The sequence below is a fragment of the Lissotriton helveticus genome, chromosome 2_1, assembly GCF_964261635.1.
Source record: "Lissotriton helveticus chromosome 2_1, aLisHel1.1, whole genome shotgun sequence".
In the NCBI taxonomy this organism is placed as follows: domain Eukaryota; kingdom Metazoa; phylum Chordata; class Amphibia; order Caudata; family Salamandridae; genus Lissotriton; species Lissotriton helveticus.
This window is the reverse complement of record NC_136059.1, coordinates 2,103,913,774-2,103,940,573: the sequence shown is the minus strand read 5'-3', so window position 1 is coordinate 2,103,940,573 and position 26,800 is coordinate 2,103,913,774. Positions and strand designations below refer to the sequence as shown.

The 26,800-nt window shown below is 46.0% G+C and overlaps 1 protein-coding gene across 2 annotated transcripts in view; it reads right to left on the bottom strand.

Moving 5' to 3' along the window:
- GALNT7 (polypeptide N-acetylgalactosaminyltransferase 7) overlaps window positions 1–26,800 on the bottom strand; it is a 597,040-nt gene that overhangs the window by 63,003 nt on the left and 507,237 nt on the right. For both annotated transcript variants that reach the window (XM_078677071.1, XM_078677072.1), the window contains exon 9: window positions 4,483–4,701. In XM_078677071.1, coding sequence (XP_078533197.1) covers window positions 4,483–4,701 — 219 coding nt within the window. The remainder of the gene's footprint in view (window positions 1–4,482; window positions 4,702–26,800) is intronic.

Here is a 26,800-nt window from a genome sequence, read left to right as displayed (position 1 = left end):
TGCATGTGGATGGTAGATAACATGGAGCCCTGTTGGTTTAATTTTGGAATCAGAACCTGCAGAAGCTGGAGCAGTGAAGACTGCATCCCTTAGAGAGGAGATGTGTATTGCTAACATCCTGAGGGCTGGGGTAGAACATACACACTGAAGGGAGAAGAGCAGAGTATCTGCTGTGCACATCAAGGGGTTCTTTGATTCCAGGACGAGTTACTGGTCAGTGAGGCCTGGGCTCATTGTCATGGAGATGGGGAGACTAATAAGGCTTCCACTCTGGTGGTGTCGGTGATCCCTACAGTGGTGGGGAGCACCCAGTGTTGTTTTTAAATACCCCTCACACACCAACAGGCCCCTTGGTGTCATGCTTCATCATCGGGGTCTTCGCACCCCTCTACGGGATGCGGCGTGCTACGACTCACGACTACGTAGGAGCACTGAAGGTGAACTATGTGTTGATGTGTGTGAAGTAAATAAGTGTGAGTGGTGAGGTGGTGAAGAGTGATGGTTAAAAGATACCTGGCTCGTAGGAGAAAAAAATAAAAACTTTTTATTAAGCCCTCGGCTGGTATCGTTAAAAAGGTGCAGGTGAGGTTGTCTGATACTGGTTAGGGTACGTCAACCTCAAAAGTGCGTCGACATGTTTCGGAGTTAAAGAACTCCTTCAGGACGAGGATATGCACAGTTATCCTCACCTTACTCACATGAAAATGTAGATGTCAAAGTGTGCTCTACAAAAGTTAAAAAGGTGAAATGTACCTAATCGTGTTACAAAGAAAGAAGTCTGTTGCGCCCAATTGGCGTTTATGTTACAGAACTTATGGACAAAGGCTAACTGGCCTCATGAGCCAAAGCGTAGTATTGGGGGTTCTTTTGTTCCTGCTCAATCTAGCAAGGGTTACAGCAAAGCCTGGTAGGCTGTCTTCCCCTCAACGCGGCTCCGACGGAGCTTTTGTAGAGCACACTTTGACATCTACATTTTCATGTGAGTAAGGTGAGCCTGAAAGAAGACCACTGGTGTTTGTGACCTTCATGTGCCAAGTGCGGGCTACTGGAATCATTGGGGATGTAGCCTGGAGCATCCAACCTGATCGGGACTGCTGCCTGCATCTCTGATCCCTCATATGCAAAGATGGAGCAGGAAGACTGTTGACGCTGTAGCTGTGTGGGACCAGCAGAGGGGCTCGGGACACACAAGTGCAGATTCCGCCTGCATGGATGCTGCTTCTTCACTAACTTACTGGCAGGTATCACAGAGAAGAAAGAGCAGCTGCAAGTGGAAGCCATTGCTGTCTCCGACCGCCGCAGAGTGCTGATCCCTCTGACCTCAGGAAGGGCCTGGTGTGTGCTGCTCAGTGTGGAGTTTTGGGGAGAGAACTACCACGGCTCCTGGACTTTTCTGAATCACACAGTGGAGGGGAGGTAAATGCAGGGCTGTGGGTCCTTGTGAGACTTGTTTGAGCTCAGTGGTTTAACGTCTGAGGAGTCGAGAAACTTTTACTCCCGAAGCCAGACTCTGATGTGCAACTGTTAGTGTGGGCAGTACCTGTGTTCATCTCCTAGAATTCACAAGAGATACAGAATATAGTGTGGTGTAGAAGAGGGAGGGGGAGAGGATCAACAGGGGACACAGTTTGCAAAAGAAAAAAAGAAGTGAGGTATGCGCTCTCCTCAGTTTTCTTCAAAGTGAGAATTTTAAACACTGCCGCGAAGGGGCTCTAAATAAAGTTTTTTCCTCTTCAGATAATAAACCTGCTGCGCCACGATCTTTGAATATATGGCTATATATTTACTTCTACAAAGCGACTGGAAAAGGTAGGACACAGTTGAATAATGTGCCTATAAAGACCAATGGTCCTATATGAATATCACTGATATAATTCTCTTTTTGCCAACAGAGATTCCTTGATTATAAGAAAATACAGAATGCAGCTTGGGATATAACCTATGAGGAAGAAACGATTGCACCTCCTCAGGTATGAGAGAGAGTAGTTTGTAGAGTTAGTGGAAATGTGCTAAAAAGAATGAAGCCACCCTCCTAAAAATGTTTTTTATTTTTTATACATCTTGTACAGAAAATCAGAAAGCTCTGATGAAAATCCAGGCATTGATTTCCTATGATTCGAAACGCGTCGGCACAATAAAGGAGCACAGAAGAACAAGGATTTAAAATCTTGTATTTTACTAACTTAGAATTAATTTCTATTTGATGTATTATGTGATTAATGCTTTTGTGCTCCTATGAATATTTATACATTTTGTTATAAAAAGTCTAGGATACTGATTTATTCACTGTAACCTGTGAACAAGGTTATGAGTATTCGTCTATTTAGTCTTTTGTGTAAAGTTGTGTACTGTGATGTAGTATATAGAGTATGTCCTAATGGATATGTGGACTTTAAATGTTTTGTGTAAATCTTTTTGAAATTGCTCCTATAGATATTTAGACATTTTGTTATAAAAAGTCCAGGATACTGATTTATTCACTGTAACCTGTGAACAAGGTTATGAGTATTCGACTGTTTAGTCTTTTGTGTAAAGTTGTGTTCTGTGATGTAGTATGTAGAGTATGTCCTAATGGATATGTGGACTTTAAATGTTTTGTGTAAATCTTTTGAAATTGTTCATATATGTATTCTTCAAAAAGTGTGGACCATTTTCCCTTTTCATACAGAAAAAAAGTTATGAACATATAAACGTATGAAGTAAAAGGTATAAATAAAATACCGGTACAAACAAAAAGAAATGTGTTCGGCAATGAAGCATTAAGTATAAGAGCTTATAAATAAATTGATGTTCAGGCAGTCTTTTTTCACTTAACTTTCTAAAAGGGTCATTTTCAAAATTACAATTTAAAATCCGACTTCATCATAATAGAATATTTTTCATTACAATTCTAAAGACATCAAACAGGAACTGTTCCCATAGGGACGTTACAGCTTATTAATTCTAATTATGTAACTCCAATGTTATCCTCTGGGAGAGGCAGTCCTTGCAGTTGTGTACCACTACATGTAAAACCTAAACGTACATGTCCAACTTTTTAAATACACTGCACCCTGCCCTCTTGGCTGTCCAGGGCCTACCCTAGGGGTGACTTATATGTTTTTAAAAAGAAAGTTGTGAGCCTGACAAAGGGTAAATTTTACCAAATCGAATGGGCAGTTTTTAAAACTGCACACACAGGCAGCAATGGCAGACCCTAGACATGTTTAAAGGGCTACTTAAGTGGGTGGAACAATCAGTATTGCAGGCCCACTAGTAGCATTTTAATTTACAGGCCCTGGTCACAAACAGTGTCACTTTACTAGGAACTTACAAGTAAATTCATATATGCCAATTGGGTATAAACCCATTCTACCAGGTTTTAAGGAGAGAGCACAGACAACTTAGTACATGATAGCAGTGGTAAAGTGTGCAGAGTCCTAGAGCCAGCAAAACAGGAGGGTTGAAGGCAAAAAGTTAGGGGGAAAATCACACCAAGGATGCCAGGCCTAACAAGAAGGGACACAGCACCAAATGATCAAAGACTCGAAAACAACCACTCAAAATAAAAATAAAGAGAGAAAAGAGACTACAAAAAAACAATTCCGAACCCAACCAATAGATGGTTGAATGATGTACATGTGAATCCAGAAAAGATTCACACTGCATAAATAAGGCACTTCTTTTGAGAGTCTGGCAGATATTCTTGTGTCTTACACATGAAGCATTTACATAGGGCCTGGCCATAATAAGCTCACTTCAAAGACACCTTTTAAACATTTCAAACCAGTGCTTAGTTTGCAAACAAATAAGTGCCAAGGCCCTCGTCTGAAGGCCATTGCAGCTTGCAGCACCCATTGCCCCTGACAGTCCTGCTAATGACAGTACAAACACACCTACTAAACATCACATTCCTACAAGTGTGACACTTCAGAGTATTCCAGGCTCCCAGTGCCACCATGTGGTTGCCTGTCATAAGTGCCGAGGTCCACAATAAAGTGCTTGTGCCGAGCATAGGAAACCATTGGTTCAAATTAAGCACTGTCACCAATAATACAATAAAACACAAGATGCTAATCCTCATGGCTCATGCATGACAACTGAAATTTTTGGCAAACAGCAACGAGAAAGCTTGAAAAATTGCAATCTACCATACTTTATTAGTGACACTTTTCAGGGTTAATTACAAAAGCTTTGGAGAAGAGTTTGATGCAAGACATACAAAAGCCAATGTCAAACAGAGCACTAGTAATGTGATGGCATTTAACTACGGTCCGAAACTAGACCAGGGGACTCAATTATACAGTAGGATGGTTTACTGTATGAGCCTGCCTCTCTTTTAAGAATAAGGATGTGTATCCATTTTGTAAATTTACAAGGATATGCTAATCCTGTTTGTAGTCAATTTTTACAACCAATAAGTAAAAAAGAATAAACTCATTTCTATTCTGAATTTATTAACCGAGTTTAAGAATGACATTTTTTTAATGGAAATATACATACCTCTCCCCATTCCACATTTTTTGCAGGCAATGGATAGTGTAAGGGTATATCATAAGCTATCTCCTCCATGAACCATTTAAAACTTTTGCAATTGTGATCCTCTCTGAATTTCTTCAGTTCTGTTATATCTCCAAACGCTAATGCTTTGGTCTCTGGGCGGCTCGCATAGAAAAAATCTTTATATTCATCCCACCAAACTTCCACAACACGAACATAGTTCTGTGAAAATAAATGTAGAAAAGCATGAACAAATACTAATTATCTGGTTTAATTGCTGAAGAAAGCAATCAATAGGGCACCAACATGGGGTAGTTAAAATATTTATGCTACAATACGTTTTCACCAATACAATCAATAATAAAATATGTAGTTTAATTTATCCTTACATATGTGACTGATTGTTTCTTAATGTGAAGATTGAATAGTTTCATTTTTTAAAAAGCTACTTAACCTCTAACAAAAGTTCTTCAGTGCGCATATATTCCCAATAGGTTTAATTTTAACAAAATAATAATTTTCCACTTTTATTTTCTTTTAAGTATTTTTTTAAAATGAGAAACCACAGAAACCTGCCAACAATATAGCACCCAGGAAATGCAGGCTGTTCACTCAACATTTTTATTTCTAAGGAGGAAGGCCCCTAGATTATTTACAATAGCTCAGTTCAACAGCATCTAATTTACCTTGGTTAAATTCTGTTAGAAATCTTGGGGGATCTCCTTGTGTCATGACTAGTGTTACAAGTAAATAACTTTTCCTTCTCCAACAAGAAATGATCCTAGATTCATGACTTTGGGTTACTGCTATACATCACTTCTGAACGCCAATGAAAGGGGATTAGAAATAGATCATCTCGAAGCAGTTGCAAAACTCCAGGTGTGCTAAAAGGAGGCAACCTTCTCACGCAGATTACAGACATACTGAAGTTTGAATATGATGACAGGTTGATAAAAAACCTCCTGTAAGCCTGCAACAAACTATGTTCCATTTTAACACCAGCTTTGGAAGATGGACACTTTTTTATTTTGAGGACTTTTATTGAAAATGCACATTTACATGCCCACACTTGAAAGTCCCCTGGTGGCAAACTATTAAGTTGAAGACGACCACGTATAAAAGTAAAACCTGACTCGGTGCGTGGAAAACAGAAGAATGGTATAGAAGTCTGACAACAGACAAGCAACAGTGCCACCTTTCTTTAAACAAGCATTGAAAATGCAATAGGTCTCGCAATAGAAGAGTTTAACATTTTTCGTTTTGCAAATGGATGAGTGGCGTTGCGTGGATGAGTGGCGTTGCGTGGATGAGTGGCGTTGCGTGGATGAGTGGCGTTGCGTGGATGAGTGGCGTTGTTTGTGTGAGTGGCGTTGTTTGTGTGAGTGGCGTTGAGTGGCGTTGCGTGGTTGAGTGGCGTTGCGTGGGTGAGTGGCGTTGCGTGGGTGAGTGGCGTTGCGTGTGTGAGTGGCGTTGCGTGTGTGAGTGGCGTTGTGTGTGTGAGTGGCGTTGTGTGTGTGAGTGGCATTGCGTGCTTGAGTGTCTCGTCTTCATAAACGTTGGACAGAGTAGCGGATTGCCTCGTTGACAAAGGCCACATAAATTAGACAAACGGAAATCCAGGTAAGCACACACTGACACGGGAACTGAACAGAAAAAGACAAGCATGCACATGCATTAAAGGACATACACACAAGCCTATGAAAACACATACAATGCTAAACTAAAGCACTAGTTAGTCAGATGAGACGTTATGCAAACCTTCTTTACACAGTAATCTCGCACCAAAATTAAATAGCAGGGCTAGATTTTCCTAGAGGTTAGAGAAGCTATGTGGCCTTTAATTGAGATAGATGGCCGCGTATGACAACTCCATGTTTGTTCTGGAGTGGTTTATTGTCCCAGGAGAGCCGCAGAGTCTCATGTGAAGCAGAGGGTTGAGGAGTGTCCGCATTTTGGCAGCCCCTTTATAACAAGCATGAGATGGGACCCGAAAACACTGGAATGAGAAGGGGCTGAAAGGAGCTAGTGACAGAGTTCAACTGGAGGAGAGGTGGGCAAAAACAATGAAAAGGTGGACAAGGGAGGAGAGAAGGAAAGGTGACAGAGAACTGCTGGAGGAGCAAAGAGGAGAAAAGAAATGCGACACGGCGGGCAGGGGAGGGGGCGGAGCGGGTAAAAAAAAAAACTTGACGGAGGGAAAGGCAGATAAGGGGAGGGGGAGCAGACGGTTGGCAGTGTCCTCGGCTCTGAAGTAAGTGTTTCTTAGCACATGTGTTTGCAGGGATGCCTATCATCAGGAGAAAGGGGTCGGAGGAGGCGAGGATCGGCCGTAAGCATGTGTGCTTTCTGAAAAACAAAAATGTTAGGGGACGGCTGGGGGGGAGGGGTAAGGATAAGCTGAAAACACAAGCTGCAATCACTTGTGTTTTCAGCCGATCCACGTTTAGTTTGTAAAGCAACTAACGAGAATCAGCTGAAAAAACAAGCACTTGCAAACTAAAGTAGGATCAGGTAAGTTAAGTGAAATAAAAGGGTGGCAAATAAATGTTTGGATTTTTGTAACGTGGTAATAATTCAGCCCAAAACGGCTGCAAGGCTGAAAGATGAAGCCGAGGCACTTATGTGAAGTGCTTGTAAGCCTGTGAAGTGAACAAACAGCGCAACGAGGGTTAGGTGGGAGATAAAAAACAAAACAAAGTGAGGCTGCAGGCATGAAGGTTTGAGACCCGGCATAGGCTCAACAACCTGGGAGTGTGGGCAAATCATTCGGTCAGCACGGAGCATGATGGCTTTATTGAGGGAGGCCCCCTGCGGCAGGGTAAAACCCCCGCTGGTGGCATATCACTCGGTCAGCATGGAGCATGTTAGCTTTATTGAAGGAGCCCCCCCGCTGCATGGCAAAACCACCCGCTGCTGTGACCGCATGCATACGCAACGCAGTGTAGGCGGAGGAAAAAAGCAACACGAGGTCTGGTGTTGAAAAAGCGAAAGAGCCGTAGGCGACATGGTAAAAAATACAAGCAACATGAGGTCTGGTGTGGGGAAAAGAAAAAGCGCCATAACACACTGATACAATGCCTGGTGTTGGAAAAGCGGAAGCGCCGTAACACACTGATATAATGTGCGGTGTTGGAAAAGCAAAAGCGTTGTAAGATGTAGTAGCACACACGCAAAATGAAATCCCGCAATTTGCCAAACTGTAAGCAGCTGTAAAAGCGAAAGCGCTGTAAGACGGAGGGAAAGGCAGATAAGGGGAGGGGGGAGGAGAAATGCGACACGGCGGGCAGGGGAGGGGGCGGAGCGGGGAGAGGGTGTGAAAACAGCAGGGGCCTGGAGTGCGGCTGAGGGAACTGATGTGCACGCGCTTTTAAGCTCAATGCACATGCGCATTGAGCTTAAAAGTCACGGGCACTGCAAGGAATCGCCACGATTCCTTGCAAGTTAGTTAAAGAGTGGTTAAGCCCCAATAGTCTCGCAAGCTCCATGCGCATCGACAGGCGAGACCTAAAAATCTTTATTCGGATAATTTTTTTTTTTTTTTTATTTATTAGCTTTTTTCAAAAACACAGAACATGTAACAACAAGAAGGCTTAGTCACAATAGAGTGGGCATGTTCAGATACTGGAATACATTCGATATAGTTCAGCATGCGGTACAATCGTTTATGCATTAACATTTTGATCATGCAAATTATAAGTCCCTCCACCCCAGGCCCCCTGCCACCCGAACAGTCAGAGTCAAGGCCATCATCAGTACTGTTATCTTCTCGTACCATAACCATTTACCCTGAGCAAGCCCTGTCTATCTATACCTGCAGGGCTAGCTAAGTTTCTGTCTCCGCCGTCAGCTCCCTGAGGTATACGGCAAAGGGTTCCCAAATGTCACTAGGCCGAACGCGCTCAGGCATAAGCTCCCAATAGACACTATGTTGCTCCTGGCAGTAGATAGCGTTCCGCAGCCATGCAGTGCGCGCCGGCGCCCCCAATGGATTGATACTCTGCGCTTAGCCAGCACCAGCAAGATCGCCACCAGTTTGCATTGCACCACTATCACTTTCCCAACATACCCCAACAGACAGGTCACCGTGTCCGGCTCAATAGGGACACCCACTATAGCGCCCAGCACCTAACATACCTCAATCCAAAATTTTAACACTTACGGACAGTTCCAGGCCAAATGCAGGAACAACGCGTCCGGGGCCGTGCAGCGAGCACAGCTCGAAGTCTCGCATAGTCTCATCTTATACATTTGCGACAGAGTGTGGCACATTTAATTCAAATACTTAAAGTGAATCAATCAAAACTTGTAATTGGGGGATAATCACTCTGTCTGTCCACAGCAAAATACCCGGACTGCCTTCCGGAGCTTGGCACCCAGTTCCTCCCTCCACACCTCCCTTGCCGGGCAGGTTCTCTGTGCAGCAGAGCAAATTGTCATGGAGTACAGTCTGGTGACAAGCTTTTTGGGGGGCACCGTAGTATACACGTGTTCTAGCACCTCCAATGTTTGGGGCTGCTATGGAAAAGTAGCATACAGCGATCTGCAGGACGCACGTAGCTAGTAATATAGGTGAGAATCCAAAGGCGACGCACCACGCAACGCCGGGCCAGGCACCGACGCCAGAAAGCTTCCTGACGGGACCAGATCGGACACTGTCGACAGGCCCAGTTCCAAGGCTCTAACAGACATCTCCTTATCTTGCAATGGCGGGAACATTGGATCTGCAGCCAGCGGAGCCGACGGGGCGGGCAATGCCGCAATTCCAGCGTGACGTCAAGAGTGCCTCCCAAGCCCACCTCACGCACTCAAACGCGTCTATCTCTACACGAGATGCACTGTATTTACCGAAGACCGCCGTTGAAAGCGGAAGCGGGCCACCCCGTCTCCATCCACCGCCACGTGCGGCTGAAATGGAGCGGGGTACAGCCAGTGGTGGAGATAGCTGGCCTGCGCACATAGGGCATACTGCAGGTCCAGGGTGCCCATCCCACCCTTCACCAACGGGCGAGTTAGTGTCTCATATTTAACCCAAGGCTGACGACTAGCCCATACCAGCGCCACCAACATGGAGCGCAGTCTTTTGAAGAACTGCCCAGTAAAGGTGATCGGAACATTCAAGAAGTGGTATAAGAATTTAGGCAAAACAACCCTCTTTGCTATTGCCACACGGCACGCCAGAGACAGCGGCAGACCCTTCCATACCTGCACCCGCGACTCAAACCACTCGACCGCACAACCAAAATTCGACGTCCAAACCTCATCCAAGTCTTGGCTTAACCAAATTCCTAGGTATTTGGTAGGTTCGGTGGCCCATCTTTAAGAATAGTCCGTGGAGCTTGGGGTGGTGGAGTCAGTCAGTGGAAAAAGAACCGACTTACTCCAATTAATCTGCACTCCGGAGTGCCCCCCAAAGTTTATTACTTCCCGTCTCATTGGAGATATATTAATGCTAGGGTCCCTGATGTACATCGTAATGTCATCCGCATAGAGCGACACCACCAAGCCCCTGGTGGTTTATTCGGATAATTAATTATCCATAAAGGCAATTTTAAAATACATTACATAAAAATCTCCTCCTAAAAACATTATAAGAAGTGAAAAAAAGATTAGTTTATACAATTTATGTAGTCACTATCTTGGTCAAATTTAAGCTTGATGTTACGCTGTACATAAATATGTTAGTTAAAATACAAAAATAGCCATAAAATCCATTTAATAAATATCCATTTTTTAAGAAAAGTTGGACAAGTTACTTACCTTCGGTACTCCCTTATCTGTTAGAGAAATTATCTAACTGCAAATTCCTTACCGTTGAACTTCCAGGCATCAGGGTGGTTCCGGAAGATGTTTCTAAGCAGTACCCCTAAGCGCCAGTAGGTCGCATCGGTCGTCAATATAACCGGCACTCCAGCACGCTGACACCGGTACTTTTTACGACTTTCCACGCCAGAAGTGCGGAGCCATGAAGTGACTGACCATGGTGTGTTAAACAAGATGCTAGGGCCCTGAAGGGGAACAGCCCAGACACTAAAAACAATTCCGCAGTGCGGGGAGGATGGGTGAGTCGGTAAGGAATCTGTGGCTAGATCATGTCTCTACCAGATACGGTGTTACCGATGGTAAGTAACTTGTCCATCTGATAAAGACATCTAGCTGCACATTCCTTACCTTTAAACACATACTCAAGCAATACCTTGCCCTGACATGGGACTGCGTAAAAGATTTAAACCAGGAAATCCTGCAAGACAGGCCCTCCCTGCTAACCTGAGAATCCAGGCAATAGTGTCTGGCAAACGTGTGCAGAGATGCCCACGTAGCTGCTTGGCAGATATTAGTAATTGGACCACGCTGAAGGGCCATGGTGGCTGCCTTCACCCTGGTGGAATGGGCCCTAAGGCATTCAGGAGGCTGTTTCTTTGCTAAGGCGTAACATATTTTGATACAGAGGATAACCCAGCATGATATGGTCATCTTTTGGACAGCACGTCCCTTCTTTCCTCCTATGTACCCAGAACTGTGGTGTGATCAAGATAGAACGATAAATCTCTTTTTGCGTCCAGATGGTGGAGACGCTCCTCTTCTTTAGAAGGATGCAGAGGTGCACAGAAAGTGAGGAGAATAACGGACTGTCCCAGATGGGAGGGAGTTACAGCCTTGGGCAAAAAAGATGCCCTAGTTTTTAGCACAACTTTGTCCGGGAAGACTGTCAGGTGAGGATGCTGTGATGGCAGTTCCTGTAGTTCGCTCACCCTCCTGGTAGAGGTAACTGCCACCAAAAAGGCTTTTTGATAGTGAGCAACCGTAGAGGACAGTTGTGCAGCGGCTCAAACGGTGCGCACATCAAGAAAGTAAGGATCAATTTAAGGTCCTGTTGTGGCATAAGAAAAGGAGAAGGGGGAAACCAGCCTGCCAATTGAAGCCCGACTTTGGGTCGTGGTCACGCTCCAGGCACCAGGGACACAATAAGTGGGGGTCCGTGACCAACATGGCACGGTGACAGGTGCTGCACAGCTTGAACCCCAAGGTCTTCTTGCTAGACATCCCTAGCACACCAAAAGGAGTTGCAAAAAGTAAAAAAATGTCTGTTAAAAAGTGACAGGGGGTAAGCTCTTTTCGAAGGATATGTACAGACTGGCGCGGAAAGAAAAGAACTGACGTCAGCGCGCCAAAGTAGCAGTTATATTGACAATGCGAAAGTCACGACGCAGAACACAACCACAACAATGTCAGGCAGGGGTACTGCTAAGAAAAGTCTTCCGGATCCAGCCTGACGCCTGGAACTTCAAAGTAAGGAATTTGCGGCTTGATGTCTCTATCAGATATACCAAAATATCATCAGGGTTTTAAATACTGTAAAACTCCAATCTTCCTATTTCAGATCATCCTATTCTGTTAATTGTTTTTCTTCTAGCAACAACAAACTGGATCATTCTCCAGTTTACATAACAATTTTAATGCATCCTGGTACAAGAAGAGCTTCGGAGGGAGAAAAAGCGGACCTAACCAGCATCTCCTTATATTTCCATATAGGCGCAAAATAACATAAGATGAATAGTAGATTGTTTAGACCGAACATCACAAGGACATTTTGGCAAACCAAGTGTCCAGGAAGCCCTCTTGGAGCATGCCACCTACTAATGTAATACACCGAGTTGCATTTGAGTAATTTAAAGTATTTTTACTAGAGATAAATACTTGGATAGACCCAACAGGGGCTAGATTAACATATATCTTGTCATAGAGGGTTTGCCATTCTCACTGCTCTCCCTCATGCTTCTTCTTTAATTGTTCTAAACCAATTTTAATTCACTCTTACTAAACTGCAGGATGCTGACTGGGTTAGTAATAGTTACCCCCTGATATGTCTCGGTTGGAAGTGAAGTCATATAACATAACCATGGGATGTTACGGTACTGATCAAGATTTAGGAAAACAAGGATGAAATCATTTGTAAATGTAGTGCCTATCTTGCTCCAGGTATTATACCAGCAAATAATAGAGCTCTGGTCAATCAAATATTTTATAAAAAAGGCATATCCAGCTCATTGTGAACAATGTAAGATGAAACAGTATGGGGTATGGCCAGTAACTTACATAAAAACTGATTTTTCTCGGGTAGGAGGAATTTACTATCTGCCTTGCCCCACACTGCAGCCTCATAGCCACAGGGATACATTTGCTTTTATATAATTTGGTCAATTTTTTTTATTGGCTTGTTTCCTTTTTTACTAGAGAATCAATTTAGGGCCTCCATAGTTTCATTTCTAATGTGTGGGCCCCATGTGCTGGAATTGTATACCGAGGTAAGAAAAGCTCTGTACCTTGGTCAATTTGGCGTCGCTCACCTAGTGTGATCTTTTTTTTTAAATTCCTCTCCTGCAAACCCTGTGAGCCTTATTTTCATGTATTTATTTTGCTGTCTTGGTATAGCGTAGGACTCACTCCCGGAAGAGTATCTCAACGCTGTGCTGACCATGGCACGGATAGCACAATCAAAAACAGCCAGGTTTTAAGCATCTTCTTCAGATTTGTGAAGTCTGTGCAAGTGCGGAGATGAAGCAGGAGTCTGTCCCAGTAATAAGGCGCCATATAAGAAAAGGATCTACCCCCGAATCCTGAAGTGCAGATGCGTGGGGTCAACAGAAGCGCTAGATTAGAGAATCTTAGTCTCCTAGATGGCAGATAGTGGTTTAGCCGTGACGAACGATAGGCCGGATGGGCCTTATGCAGAGCTTCATGTGTCAGACAGCAGAGTTTAAAAACAACTCGTTTTGCGATGGGTAGGCAGCGCAGGTTCCTTAGGATAGGGGTAGAGGAGAAGTGTGCATTAAGGTTGCAAATCCGCTGTGCAGCTGTATTTTGCACTACTTACCTCTTGGTTAACAGGGAGTCATTTACTCCTGCCAGTAAAGCGTTCCCATAGTCCAGGCGAATGGTTGTGAGGGTTTGGACAAGGGATTTCCTAGAGGCATCTGGAAGCCAAGGAAACATTTTCTTTAGCAGCAGCATTGTGGCGTAACAGGTGCCACATGTGGCAGTGACTTGGTATATCATGAAGAGAGGCTGATCTTTCACCTTCTGCTTGGATGCAGGGGAAGGACCAAGTTCCACTGGCCACCAATCTGTTGACCAAAGCTCGTTGACTTCGCCAATTAACATATTCTCAGTCTTCTCACGGTTGAGTTGGAGACAGTTCTTATTCATCCATACATTGATTTTCCTCATGCAGTCCAAGAAATTGTCCTTTACTTTGTCTGGATCAGGGCCAGAAGAGATGAGAAGTTGAGTGTCATCTGCATACGACACGATCTACACCCCATAGACTTTAACAATTTGGGCTAGAGGGGCTACATAGATGTTAAACAGAGTTGGACTCAAGCATGATCCCTGGGGGACTCACTCCCTTGTTTGTTTAATTCCACGAGTCTTGACTTGTAAGGGCCAAGACAGATGTGTTGAGTGTGGTTATCAAGGAAGTCCCTGAGTCAAAGTATCACCCTGCTATTCAGACCTGCCTCATGAAGCCTGCAAATTAAAATGGAGTGGGGACCGTGTTGAAGGCTGCAGATAGATTCTGTAATACTAACATGACCGATGCTCCTGCATTCAGAGAGAGCCTGATGTCATTAGTGACAGCCAAGAGAGCAGTCTCAGTACTGTGTAGCTCTCTGAAACCCGACTGGGAGGTGTCCAGGAACTTGTGCTCCTCCAGAAAAGATAAGAGTTGTCTGTTATTTTATCTTTTGGGGTTTTGCAAGTAGAGGTAACAACAAAATTGGTCTGTAGTTGGTAAGGATATTGGGGTTAGCTGAGGGTTTCTTAAGAGGTGGAAATTCTTGGATGCACTTCAGTTTTGTAGGTAATTTGGCTGTAGCCAGTGAGAGATTGAACATATCCCTGACTGCAGGTGCCAGACAGTGTGCTAAGCTGCCCGCTGTCCTAGAAGGACCAAGTGATAGCTGATCGAAGAATTCATTTTCTTTGGTTTTCTGTAGTTCAAGCTCTATAACTATAATTGCAGTCGAGGATTTGAGGTGACTTTCACATTTATTTTTCATTCCAAGGTTAGAACAACTTTTTAAAAATCAAATTCATACCTAGTAAAACATAATCAATAAATACATCTTTATTCCCCTTTAAATATGATTTTAAAGCTGGGATGTTACAATAAAGTGTTATGTTCAGTTGGCTCTTTGGTTAAGGCAGAGTGACCTTTCTTATATCAGAAATGTCATCTAACTTGAGCCTATACTTTTTTGCCAAAAAGACAGCTGTTGATTTGAAAACCGTTGCAATAAAAGGTGGATACAGTCACTGTTCTCTGTCATGTCTTTAAATAGTCCTTTTAAGCCAAATAATTTCTTATTTGGATTTTTGGGAATTATTTAAACATTTAGGGCCTGATTTCCAAAGGTATCTCACATTTCGGTATTCACAAACTTCAAGTGTAATTTACTACATAAGTGTAAGCTTCATGGCACCATCCCCAGAGTAATGAAACTGGCTTACTCCTGTCACGTGGCCCATAGGGACATTGTCGTCTTCACTAAGATAGCACAAGCACGTTGCAGCTTGCCTTCAGCTTTGCGCATGTTACTACACATTTTCTATGGTTGCTTTCACATGAGAACTTATTGCTGTGTGCACTCTCTGCATGTTCCTGGGATTCTGACTGAACATTATGTGCAAGGTCGAACAACAATGCCCCTTGTTATTTTGTTCTGGCCAGGCCTTAGCCCTTAGACAAAACATATCGATGCAGCTGTTGTTTGAACAACGTACTTTGTTTTTTAGTGGGATACACGAATAGGTAACACACACTCTTGAAGAGGGACCTTTCCAGGGAGAGGAGCGAGACAGCACCTATGATGTAGATCTACCATCTATAGGCTGGTGTAGGGAGTCTGCTGACGAAGCCCAAAGATCTTCTATTATATAATAAGGGGCGGTGGTTAGGCACTATAGTAATTTTTCCATTGTCTTCTTATGATGACATTTCCCTTCATGATATATGGACTAGCTGCTATGCTGACTAGTTGTACTATGCATTTTTCTGCTTGTTGTGGCACGTATACTGCACGTTAGGGCATGTTAGTTAAAATAAATATCTGAAACTGTTCCATGTCTTTGTCAGATTTTATTGTGGACAAGTACAAGAGTGCGAGCGAAAGGGTGTGTCTTGTTACTGCGATTCCTGAGAGATCTGGGAGTGTTTTGTTCTGGGGTGTCTAATCATTTGTTTCTCTGTGAGTGAGTAGGAGAGCAAGTGGGACACTATATCTAGTCGGTCCTAGGTTTGTGGGTACTGAGGTTGTAGGAAGACTCAGACCCTATACAACAAGGTCCCATAATGCTGCACATAGTTCTGTGTTTGTGCAGAATCATTGCAACACTCCTGTGAGGGTGGGTAATGTCCCTCCCTAAACCTACCCCTAAAACTCTTGTACTCCTCCCTAATCCCATTCCTTTTTGTAGTGCTTCTGTCCCTTTTACTACCCACTTACTCCAGTCCCACCCACATTTACTACTAAAATGTATACTTGATTGTGTGGAGACTCCAAACGCATAAGTATTGATTATGTAGTATATGTACATAGTTTGTGAATCGCAATTTGGAGTATATTTCGTAGTACCATAAAATGTACAACAAAATGCAGTTTGTGAATTAGGCCCTTAAAGCTGTCAGCGCTTGCCCTAACTAGTTGGTTCTTCACAGCCTGACTGGCACTATTCCCACCATCATGTAAATACACCTGTAAATCTTATTCCCATGATTCTTTTTTTACCTTTATTTGTCAGTTTTACAAAACAAGACAATATGAACAAGTCAGCAGACAGAGGATTGCATGATGAGAGGCACATGACACAACAGGATTGTAACAGATAATTCCAGAGATACAGGACAATCGATATCCCCAAAGTAACAACTGGGTTCTCTCTACATGACGGCCATGAAGCTCTGTTTTTGCTAAGGGTGTTGGGATCACCTTCCCTAATTTTCCCATCCTTTTTAGGGTCTTACAAGGCTTTTGGAATCTGTGCACCCTTTAAGTATGGTGTTTCCTGGATCATCACTAGTTCCAAACCAGAGTACTGTTTACAATGATCATCGTTATTTAGTGATTTTCTGATAGAAAAATCAAGAATCTCCGAAATTCCACTTTGGTGTTAAACTACAAATTTGTCAATGCACACTGTGACACTGTTACACACGGTTTTGTAACTCATCAACTGGCTAAACACTGACGACCCACTAACAAATTGTGAACAGTAATGTGAGCTTGAAACCCTTGCTTGTGTTTGGAGGCTTTGCAGAAATGGAATTAATTGAAGATGTAAAACTTCCCCAGTACATGTGATGTGGCTTCAGGTGACTTGCTGTGGGTAGGATAGGCATGACTGCAAAGACAATGCTGGTATCCCAAACCCCTGCTCCTGATCCATAGCCTGCCTGCTCGAAGGCCCCAGTCTCGCCTTGCCTGTACAATCACATAGTGGGGAATGTTCTAAGGTTGCCAGGTCTGAAAAAAATGCAAAATCTAGGCAAGTAACACATGATCAAATCAACTTTAAACAGTACTTGTTGCGCTAAATTATAGGACTATGTTGCTTTGGGGGTCACATCACACTTCCCTAAGGTCATTTCAAGTTCTTATTTTGTTAAATCAATACTACAGATTCTTTTGCTTGTAAGTTATCATTATGTGGTAAGATGCTTAGATTATGTGATTACAGGTTCACATTTATAATGGAGATGTGAAAGCAAGCTTAACCCCTTCGGGGCTAATGACGAGCTGGGCTCGTCATCGCGCTTACCTGTCCTGCGCGGATGACAAGGCCAGCTCGTCATCAGCCCCACCCTCGGGGGAAGCGCTGGCGCTCCCTCCGAGGCTCTCCGATCTTCGTTTTTGCAATGGGGGCGGCAGCGGAAGAGCTTCCGCTGCCGCCCCCGCCCCCCCCCCCATGGTAATCCCTGATGACGTCAGCGCGCACAGCGCGCGCTGACATCATCAGGGATTCCCAGCGCTCGGGAAGCCATTTGCTTCCTGAGCGCAGGAGAAGAAGGTAGGTGTTCTGGACTTCGGCGGGGGTTTGGGGCAGCGAAGAGGCATCAGGGGAGAGGAAAGAGATTTTCCTTTCCCCTGATGTCTCTTTGCAGGGCATTTCTGCCTCACGATCGCGCACAGCGTCGCGATTGTGCGGCGGAAATGCCCCCACTAGACACCAGGGATATCATTTTAGTTTTTAGGAAGTGACCCCTTGGGCAAGGGTCGCTTCCAGGCTGGCTGGCAATATGTTTTCGTTTTTCTGCCCCCCCTGGGGGGAAATCGGCCCGTTTTTTCGGCCGTTTTGCCCCCAGGGGGGGCAGAAATTCCCCACTAGCACCAGGGATATTGATTATAGCCAAGATGGCGGCCATTGATTTTGTTTACGTTTTTCTGTCCCCCCTGGGGGCAAATCGGCCCGTTTTTTTTTGCCGTTTTGCCCCCAGGGGGGACAGAAAATGCCCACTAGACACCAGGGATGTAATTTTAGTTTTTAGGAAGCGACCCCTTGGGCAAGGGTCGCTTCCAGGCAGGGTCTGAGTATGTTTTCGTTTTTCTGCCCCCCCTGGGGGAAATCGGCCCGTTTTTCGGCCGTTTTGCCCCCAGGGGGGGCAGAAATTACCCACTAGAACCAGGGATTTTTGTTGGGGCAATGTGTTTGTTTTGGGAAGCGACCCCTTGGGTAAGGGTCGCTTCCAGGTGGACATGATTGTGTTTTTGTTTTTCTGTCCACCCTGGGGGCAAATTGGCCTGTTTTTTTTGCCGTTTTGCCCCCAGGGGGGGCGGAAAATGGCCACTAACACAAAGTTTTTAGGAAGCGACCCCTTGGGCATGTTTGCTGGTGGTGTGTGTGGGGAGTGGTACTTGGCTGGATGGTGTGCGTGGAGTGGTGTTTGGCTGGCGGTGTGCGTGGAGGGGTACTTGGCTATCTATGCACGGAGTGGTGCTTGGCTGGCGGTGTGTGTGGAGTGGCGCTTGGCTGGTGGTGTGTGTAGAGTGGTACTTGGCTGTCTGTGCACGGAGTGGTGCTTGGCTGGCGGTGTGTGTGGAGTGGCGCTTGGCTGGTGGTGTGCGTGGAGTGCTACTTTGCTGTCTGTGCACGGAGTGCTGCTTGGCTGGCGGTGTGTGTGGAGTGGCGCTTGGCTGGTGGTGTGCGTGGAGTGCTACTTTGCTGTCTGTGCACGGAGTGCTGCTTGGCTGGCGGTGTGTGTGGAGTGGCGCTTGGCTGGCGGTGTGTGTGGAGTGGCGCTTGGCTGGATGGTGCTTGGCTGGCGGTGAGTGGTGCTTGGCTGGTGGTGCTTGTGGAGTGGCGCTTGGCAGGTGGTGTGCGTGGAGTGCTACTTTGCTGTCTGTGCACGGAGTGCTGCTTGGCTGGCGGTGTGTGTGGAGTGGCGCTTGGCTGTTAGTGTGCGTGGAGTGCTACTTTGCTGTCTGTGCACGGAGTGCTGCTTGGCTGGCGGTGTGTGTGGAGTGGCGCTTGGCTGGTGGTGTGCGTGGAGTGCTACTTTGCTGTCTGTGCACGGAGTGCTGCTTGGCTGGCGGTGTGTGTGGAGTGGCGCTTGGCTGGTGGTGTGCGTGGAGTGCTACTTTGCTGTCTGTGCACGGAGTGCTGCTTGGCTGGCGGTGTGTGTGGAGTGGCGCTTGGCTGGTGGTGTGCGTGGAGTGCTACTTTGCTGTCTGTGCACGGAGTGCTGCTTGGCTGGCGGTGTGTGTGGAGTGGCGCTTGGCTGGTGGTGTGCGTGGAGTGCTTCTTTGCTGTCTGTGCACGGAGTGCTGCTTGGCTGGAGGTGTGTGTTGAGTGGCGCTTGGCTGGTGGTGTGCGTGGAGTGCTACTTTGCTGTCTGTGCACGGAGTGCTGCTTGGCTGGCGGTGTGTGTGGAGTGGCGCTTGGCTGGTGGTGTGCGTGGAGTGCTACTTTGCTGTCTGTGCACGGAGTGCTGCTTGGCTGGCGGTGTGTGTGGAGTGGCGCTTGGCTGGTGGTGTGCGTGGAGTGCTACTTTGCTGTCTGTGCACGGAGTGCTGCTTGGCTGGAGGTGTGTGTTGAGTGGCGCTTGGCTGGTGGTGTGCGTGGAGTGCTACTTTGCTGTCTGTGCACGGAGTGCTGCTTGGCTGGCGGTGTGTGTGGAGTGGCGCTTGGCTGGTGGTGTGCGTGGAGTGCTACTTTGCTGTCTGTGCACGGAGTGCTGCTTGGCTGGAGGTGTGTGTTGAGTGGCGCTTGGCTGGTGGTGTGCGTGGAGTGCTACTTTGCTGTCTGTGCACGGAGTGCTGCTTGGCTGGCGGTGTGTGTGGAGTGGTGTTTGGCTGGCGGTGTGTGGGGAGTGGTGTTTGGCTGGCGGTGTGTGGGGAGTGGTACTTGGCTGGATGGTGTGCGTGGAGTGGTACTTGGCTGTCGGTGTGCGCTGAGTGGGGTTTGGCTGGCGGTGTGCATGGTCTGGTGCTTGGATGGTGGTGTGGGTGGACTGGAACTCTGCTGGCGGTGTGTGAGTAGTTACTTTCTGTTGGTCACTACACACACTGCTAGTTGAGTGACACTCTACGCAGTCCATCATTTTCTGTAGTTGCTATGTCAGATATGTGGGCGTGTGAAAGTGATGGGCGGCTGGCGGTGTGAATGTTTTGTATGTGTCACACGTACAAAAGGTGTATGAATGTCCTTACTGCCCCTGTGTGATATGGGTACTGGTAGTAGCAAAAGACTGACTGGCACCAAAGTGGTCAGGCACTTTAAAAAAATTAAAAAAATTATCCAGTGTCTTGATGTTAAACCTCATCTAATCTCATTTGGTCTAAGCCCTAATTGATGGCCCATCTGGCCGAATTTTAATTTGGGGGGCAAATTTGTGTGTTGTTTTTTTAATTGTTATATTGTTTGTGAAATGTGGTAGTAATTTTTTTTTCTTCTCTATTTTTGTCTTGTTCCAGGCTTTTGCTGTTTGGATTGTTGTAGGTTGCGTGTCTGTTTGCAGCTTGTGTAGTTGCTTGTGCTTGGTAAGTGAATGTATTTTGTACTACTTCCCCTTGATGTTTGTCTTTTTGAAAAAGGTTGTACTTCTAGCAGTTTGTGTGGCTCTGTGTTTTTTTTTTCAGCATTAGTGTTTGATGTGCACTTTGTTTTCTAATGTCATTTCTTTTTTTCTTTCTAGTGGGATTTCATTTCTTTTCGCTGTGTCTCAACAGAGTAGGTGCTGGTGAGTGTAGCTATATTTTGTAAGAGTGAAATTGTTTTGGATTGTATTTATCTTTTAGTGAAAGCCTTACCTTGTTTACTTCTTACTTTGCACAGTGTAGGTTGTTGTTCACTTGTGTGTGCAGTCTTCTTGCTTTGTAAGGATAATGGCTAGTCGCAGGATTACTGCTCAGCAGGTTCTTGGTTTGCTTTTTGAGTCTTCCTCGGACCATGGTTCAGAGTCTGAGTCCGATTCGGACTCCCAGGAAGCGGCAGAAGATTCAGGCAGTGAGTTTTCTCTTCGCATGGAATCATCATCATCGGATGATGACTCTTCTTCTAGTGCTGATGAAGGGCCTATGGTACAGGAGGACATTGTGTTGCCGGTAGTGGGCCAAGAGGCACCTGTGTTGCTGCCTAGGGCTGCAAGGTTTCCTTTCTTTTTACGTCGGCAAGAGGCAAGTGGGCTGGAGCCTGCACCCAAAAGGCTTCACATTGCTGTGGTGCGCAAAGGGGCATCTGGTGCTTTTCGTCTTCCTGCTGGTGTAGTGCAGCAAGAGGCATCTGGGGCTGTTAGGCTTCCCATTGGTGTAGAGCGGCAAGAGGCATCTGGGCCTGCTGGGTTTCCCGGTGGTGTAGTGCAGCAAGAAGCATCTCAGGCTGCTGGGCTTCCCGTTGGTGTAGTGCAGGAAGAGCCCTCTGGGGATGCTACGTCTTCTGTTGGTGTTGTGCAGCCAGAAGTATCTGTGGCTGTTAGGCTTCCCGTTGGAGAACAGCAGCAAGATGTTTCGGTGCTGCAGGCTGGGGTGGCTGCTCCCCCCGTTGATAGGGATGGCCTCTGGGTTCCCCCTGGCTTGGTGCAGCCGGCATTGCCAGAGTTCACTGGTGTTCCTGGGTGTAGAGTGAATACAGAGAATTTTCTACCAATTAATTTTTTTCAGTTGTTTTTTGACGATGTGTTTTTGCAAGAGATTGTTGAGCAAACCAATTTGTATGCAGAACAATATTTGAGGGCCAACAGTGCCAGCCTTAAGCCCTATTGTAGAGCAATCCGGTGGACTCCCACCAATGTTGAAGAGATGAAGAAGTTTCTGGGATTAACTTTTTTGATGGGCTTGATAAGGAAGTCATCAATTACTTCATATTGGTCCACTAGTCCCTTGATGGTAACAGCTATATTTCCAGCAGTCATAAGTCGTGATCGGTATACGCTTCTTCTTCGGATGATGCATTTTGCTGATAATAGTTTAGCGTTGTCACGCGATCACCCTGATTGTGACCGTTTGTTTAAAATTCGGCCTGTCCTTGATCACTTTGTTGATCGTTTTTCTGAGATTTTTGTCCCTGGTAAAGAAATTGCAGTGGATGAGTCTTTGGTGTTGTTCAAGGGCCGCTTGGTTTTTAGGCAATACATTCCTAGTAAGAGGTCACGCTATGGAATCAAACTGTATATGCTGTGTGACAGTGAGACTGGATATGTCTACAATTTCAGGGTGTACACTGGTAAGGAGTCCCGCATTAACCCTCCTGGTTGTCCTTCTACTTTTGGAGTAACTGAGAAAATTGTGTGGGAACTAGGTAGAGGATTATTTAACAAAGGCCATCATTTATATGTAGATAACTTCTACACTGGTGTGCAGTTGTTCAAGGAGTTGGCCAAAGTGGGCACTGTTGCTTGTGGCACAATGCGCAGTAACCGTAAAGGTTTCCCAAAGGAACTTGTTTGCAAAAGGCTTGTGCGGGGACAGTCTACGGCATTGCGATGTGGGGAGCGTTTAGCTGTGAAGTATTCAGACAAGAGAGATGTGTACATGCTGACTACTATCCACGATGAAAGTACTGTACCTGTGCCTGTTTGGGGTCAGGGTGCTGAAGTGCGCAAACCTGTGTGCATTCTAGCTTACAATAAGTTCATGGGTGGTGTTGACAGAGTAGATCAGAGGTTGGAACCTTATGCTGCTCTTCGAAAGGCTTACGTTTGGTACAAGAAGTTGGCTATCCATCTGTTCCACTTGGCATCATTTAATGCTTTCGTTGTGTACCAGAAGTCTTGTCCTGAGACGAAGATGACTTTTCTTAAGTTTCAGGAGTCTATAATAGGCAGCCTTGTACTTGTGCAGCAGGCAAGTGTTCCTAGATTTGGAGTGGTGGAGGAAGTGGCTAGATTGCAAGATCGCCACTTTCCTGAATCTATTCCTTCCACTACTGCTAGAGACTTTCCGACTAGAAGATGCAGAGTCTGTTGGCGAAGAGGCGTGCGGAAGGAGTCTCGTATATACTGTCCTGACTGTCCTTCTAAGCCTGCATTGTGTATGTCAGCTTGTTTTAAATCGTACCACACGCAAAAGAACTATTGGGAGTTTGAATGAGCTGTAAAGTGAATTGCCTGGTCTGCATTCTGTAAAACATTTTTAGTTTGTTTCAAGGATTGGCATTAGTGCAAAGTTTTTATTTTAAGAATTTGTGTTACCTGATTTGTAGGTATTTCCATTTGTTTAGTGTTATTTTCAAAAAAAGAATTCTAAATGTGTTTGTGGTGTGTGCCGGCTGGTGCTTGGCTGGCGGTGTGTGTGGAGTTGCGCTTGGCTGGCGGTGTGTGTGGAGTGGTGCTTGGCTGGCGGTGTGTGTGGAGTGGTGCTTGGCTGGCGGTGTGTGTGGAGTGGTGCTTGGCTGTCTGTGCACGGAGTGGTGCTTTGCTGGCGGTGTGTGTGGAGTGGCGCTTGGCTGGTGGTGTTCGTGGAGTGGTACTTGGCTGTCTGTGCATAGAGTGGTGTTTGGCTGATGGTGTGTGTGGAGTGGTGCTTGGCTGGCGGTGTGTGTGGAGTGGTGCTTGGCTGGCGGTGTGTGTGGAGTGGTGCTTGGCTGGCAGTGTGTGTGGAGTGGTGCTTGGCTGGCGGTGTGTGTGGAGTGGTGCTTGGCTGGCGGTGTGTGTGGAGTGCTGCTTGGCTGGCGGTGTGTGTGGAGTGGTGCTTGGCTGGCAGTGTGTGTGGAATGGTGCTTGGCTGGCAGTGTGTGTGGAGTGGCGCTTGGCTGGTGGTGTTTGTGGAGTGGTACTTGGCTGGAGGGTGTGCGTGGAGCGGTGTTTAGCTGTCTGTGCACGGAGTGGTGCTTGGCTGGCGGTGTGCGTGGAGAGGCGCTTGGCTGGTGGTGTGCGCTGAGTGTTTGGCTGGCGGTGTGCATGGTCTGGTGCTTGGCTGGTGGTGTGGGTGGACTGGCGCTCGGCTGGCGGTGTGTGAGTAGTTACTTTCTGTTGGTCACTGCACACACTGCTTGTTGAGTGACACTCCACGCAGTCCATCAATTTGTGTAGTTCCAGTGTCAGAAATGTGGGCGTGTGAAAGTGATGGGCCCTTGAATGGCGCTGTTTGCTGGTGTGAGTGTTGAAATGTGATGGGTCCGCGGCTGGCGGTGTGAATGTTTTGAATGTGTCACACGTACGAAAGGTGTATGAATGGCCTGTAAAGAGGTTGGTGCCTTGACGTGGCTCTACAGCTCACGAGCTGTGAGTCAGTGGTTCAGTTTATCATACTTGCAATTATACACAGTGTATTTCATTTTTGTGAAATTACTTGCGTATACAATTGTATGTACTGAATCATCACTCACCCTCGTGCCAAATCCAACCAGTATGTGTGTGTGCTTGCGGATTAGATGGGTGTGCAGTAATAATTGTTTTTTTTCTCTTTCTGCATTAGGGTGTACCTTGTCCCTTATTGTGATTGTAGTAATGTGTTGCTTTTATTCCAGATGGTGTCAGTGGTCTTGTTTGTATCAGGTATGAAAGGTGCGTGAATGGCCTGTAAAACGGTTGGTGCCTTGTTGTGGCTTTACAGCTCACGAGTTGCGAGTCACTGGTTCGGTTTTTATGCATTTTTTTATTGACAGAGCATTTCATTTTTTTGAAATATCTTGTTAATAAAATTTTATATACTGAACCATCACTCGCCCTCGTGCCAAATCCAACCTGTATGTGTGTGTCTTTGAGGAATAGATAGCCGTGCTTGAATGTTTGACTTTTGAGTAACTCTGTTAAGGTGAGGTACCCTTTTACTCGGGAGAACAAGGGGAACGTGGGTGGTAGGACATTTTTGCCGGCACGGCGATCCCACGGCAAAATGTTTGGAAAAGTGCTATTTTTACCTAATTAAGGTTTGCAAGGAGTTCTGGGTAGGAAAACATTGGGGGACCCACGCATGCCATACCTCCCTGGACTCCCCCGGGTGTCTACTTTTCAGAAATGTGTGGGTTTGGTAGGTTTCCCTAGATGGCTGTCTCGCACGGGGCCAGAAACCCAGGTAACCCCTCTTGCAAATGCTGGAGAATTCATGTCCACCAGCTTTTGCAAGAGGGGTTACCCGGGTTTTTGGCCCCGTGCGAGACAGCCATCTAGGGAAACCTACCAAACCCACACATTTCTGAAAAGTAGACACCCGGGGGCTTCCAAGGAGGTATGGCTTGCGTGGATCCTCCAACGTTCCTTTACCCAGAATCCCTTGCAAACCTCATTTTTTGCTTGGAAAAAATCATTTTTTTTCACACGTTTTAGTGTGGGAAAGCGTGGCATCACTGGGCTCACACAAATTACCTCCCACCCAGCGTTCCCCAAGGTCTCCCGATAAAAATGGTACCTCACTTGCGTGGGTAGGCATAGCGGCTGCTTTAGGAAAAGGCCCAATTCATACTGTGGAGACGAAAACATTACCTTTAGCCAAATAATCTTATTTTTTGAGGGGGTCACCTGAGCTTTTGGCCCGGGGCTTGGCAGGCATCTTTGGAAACTACCAAACCCAAACAGTTCTGAGAACTAGACACCCGGGGGAGTCCAGGGTGGTATGGCATGCGTGGGTCCCCCAATGTTTTCCTACCCAGAAACCCCTGCAAACCTGAAATTTTGGTCCAAAAACCAACTTTTCCATACTTTTTTGGGTGGGATCTCGCTGCCGGAACAAATGTCCTACCACCCAGCGTTTCCCTTGTTCTCCCGAGTAAAATGATACCTCACTTGTGTGGGTGGGCCAAAGGCAAGTGACTTAGGCTGGGGTGCTTAATTTGTAAAACGTAAATATGAGTAAAAACTACTTTTTTCAAAATTCATTTTTGGGGTGTTCTGCTTTGGGGCACCCACACAAGTGAGGTATCCTTTTACTCGGGAGAACAAGAAGAACGCAGGGTGGTATGACTTTTTTGCCGGCACGGCGATCCCACGCCAAAAAGTTTGGGAAAGTGCAATTTTTACCTAATTTTAAGGTTTGCAGAGAGTTCTGGGTAGGAAAACATTGGGGGGCCCATGCATGCCATACCTCCCTGGACTCCCCCGGGTGTCTAGTTTTCAGAACTGTTTGGGTTTGCTACTTTGCAAAGAATACCACCGAGCCCCGGGCCACAAATTCAGATCCCCCCCCCCCAAATTCAAGGTAGTTTTGCAATAAGGTAATGTAAATTCACCACCGTACGATTTGAACCGTTTCCTGTTGCAGCCACTATGTCTACCCACGCAAGTGAGGTACCGTTTTTTTCGGGAGACCTGGGGGCACGCTGGGTGAGTGGAAATTTGTTGATCCACGCAGATTCCAGAACTTTCCACCACAGAAATGTGAGGAAAATGTGTTTTTTGGTCACATTTTTATGTTTTCAAGGGATTCTGGGTAACAAAACCTGGGGGTAGGCAGACGAGTCACCCCATCCTGAATTCCCCTGGGTGTCTAGTTTTCAAAAATGTATAGGTTTGCTAGGTTTCCCTAGGTGCTGGCAGAGCTACGGCGCAAAAGCAAAAGGTAGTCTTTTTGTCCGAATCGTGCTAAATTTCACTGGGAAATTGAGGTGCGACCATGCTGCGTTTTGCGCTGTTTTATGTCGCAGCCACTATGCCTACCCACGCAAGTGAGGTACCGTTTTTTTCGGGAGACCTGGGGGCACGCTGGGTGAGTGGAAATGTGTTGATCCACGCAGATTCCAGAACTTTCCACCACAGAAATGTGAGGAAAATGTGTTTTTTTGGTCACATTTTTATGTTTTCAAGGGATTCTGGGTAACAAATCCTGGGGGTAGGCAGACGAGTCACCCCATCCTGAATTCCCCTGGGTGTCTAGTTTTCAAAAATGTATAGGTT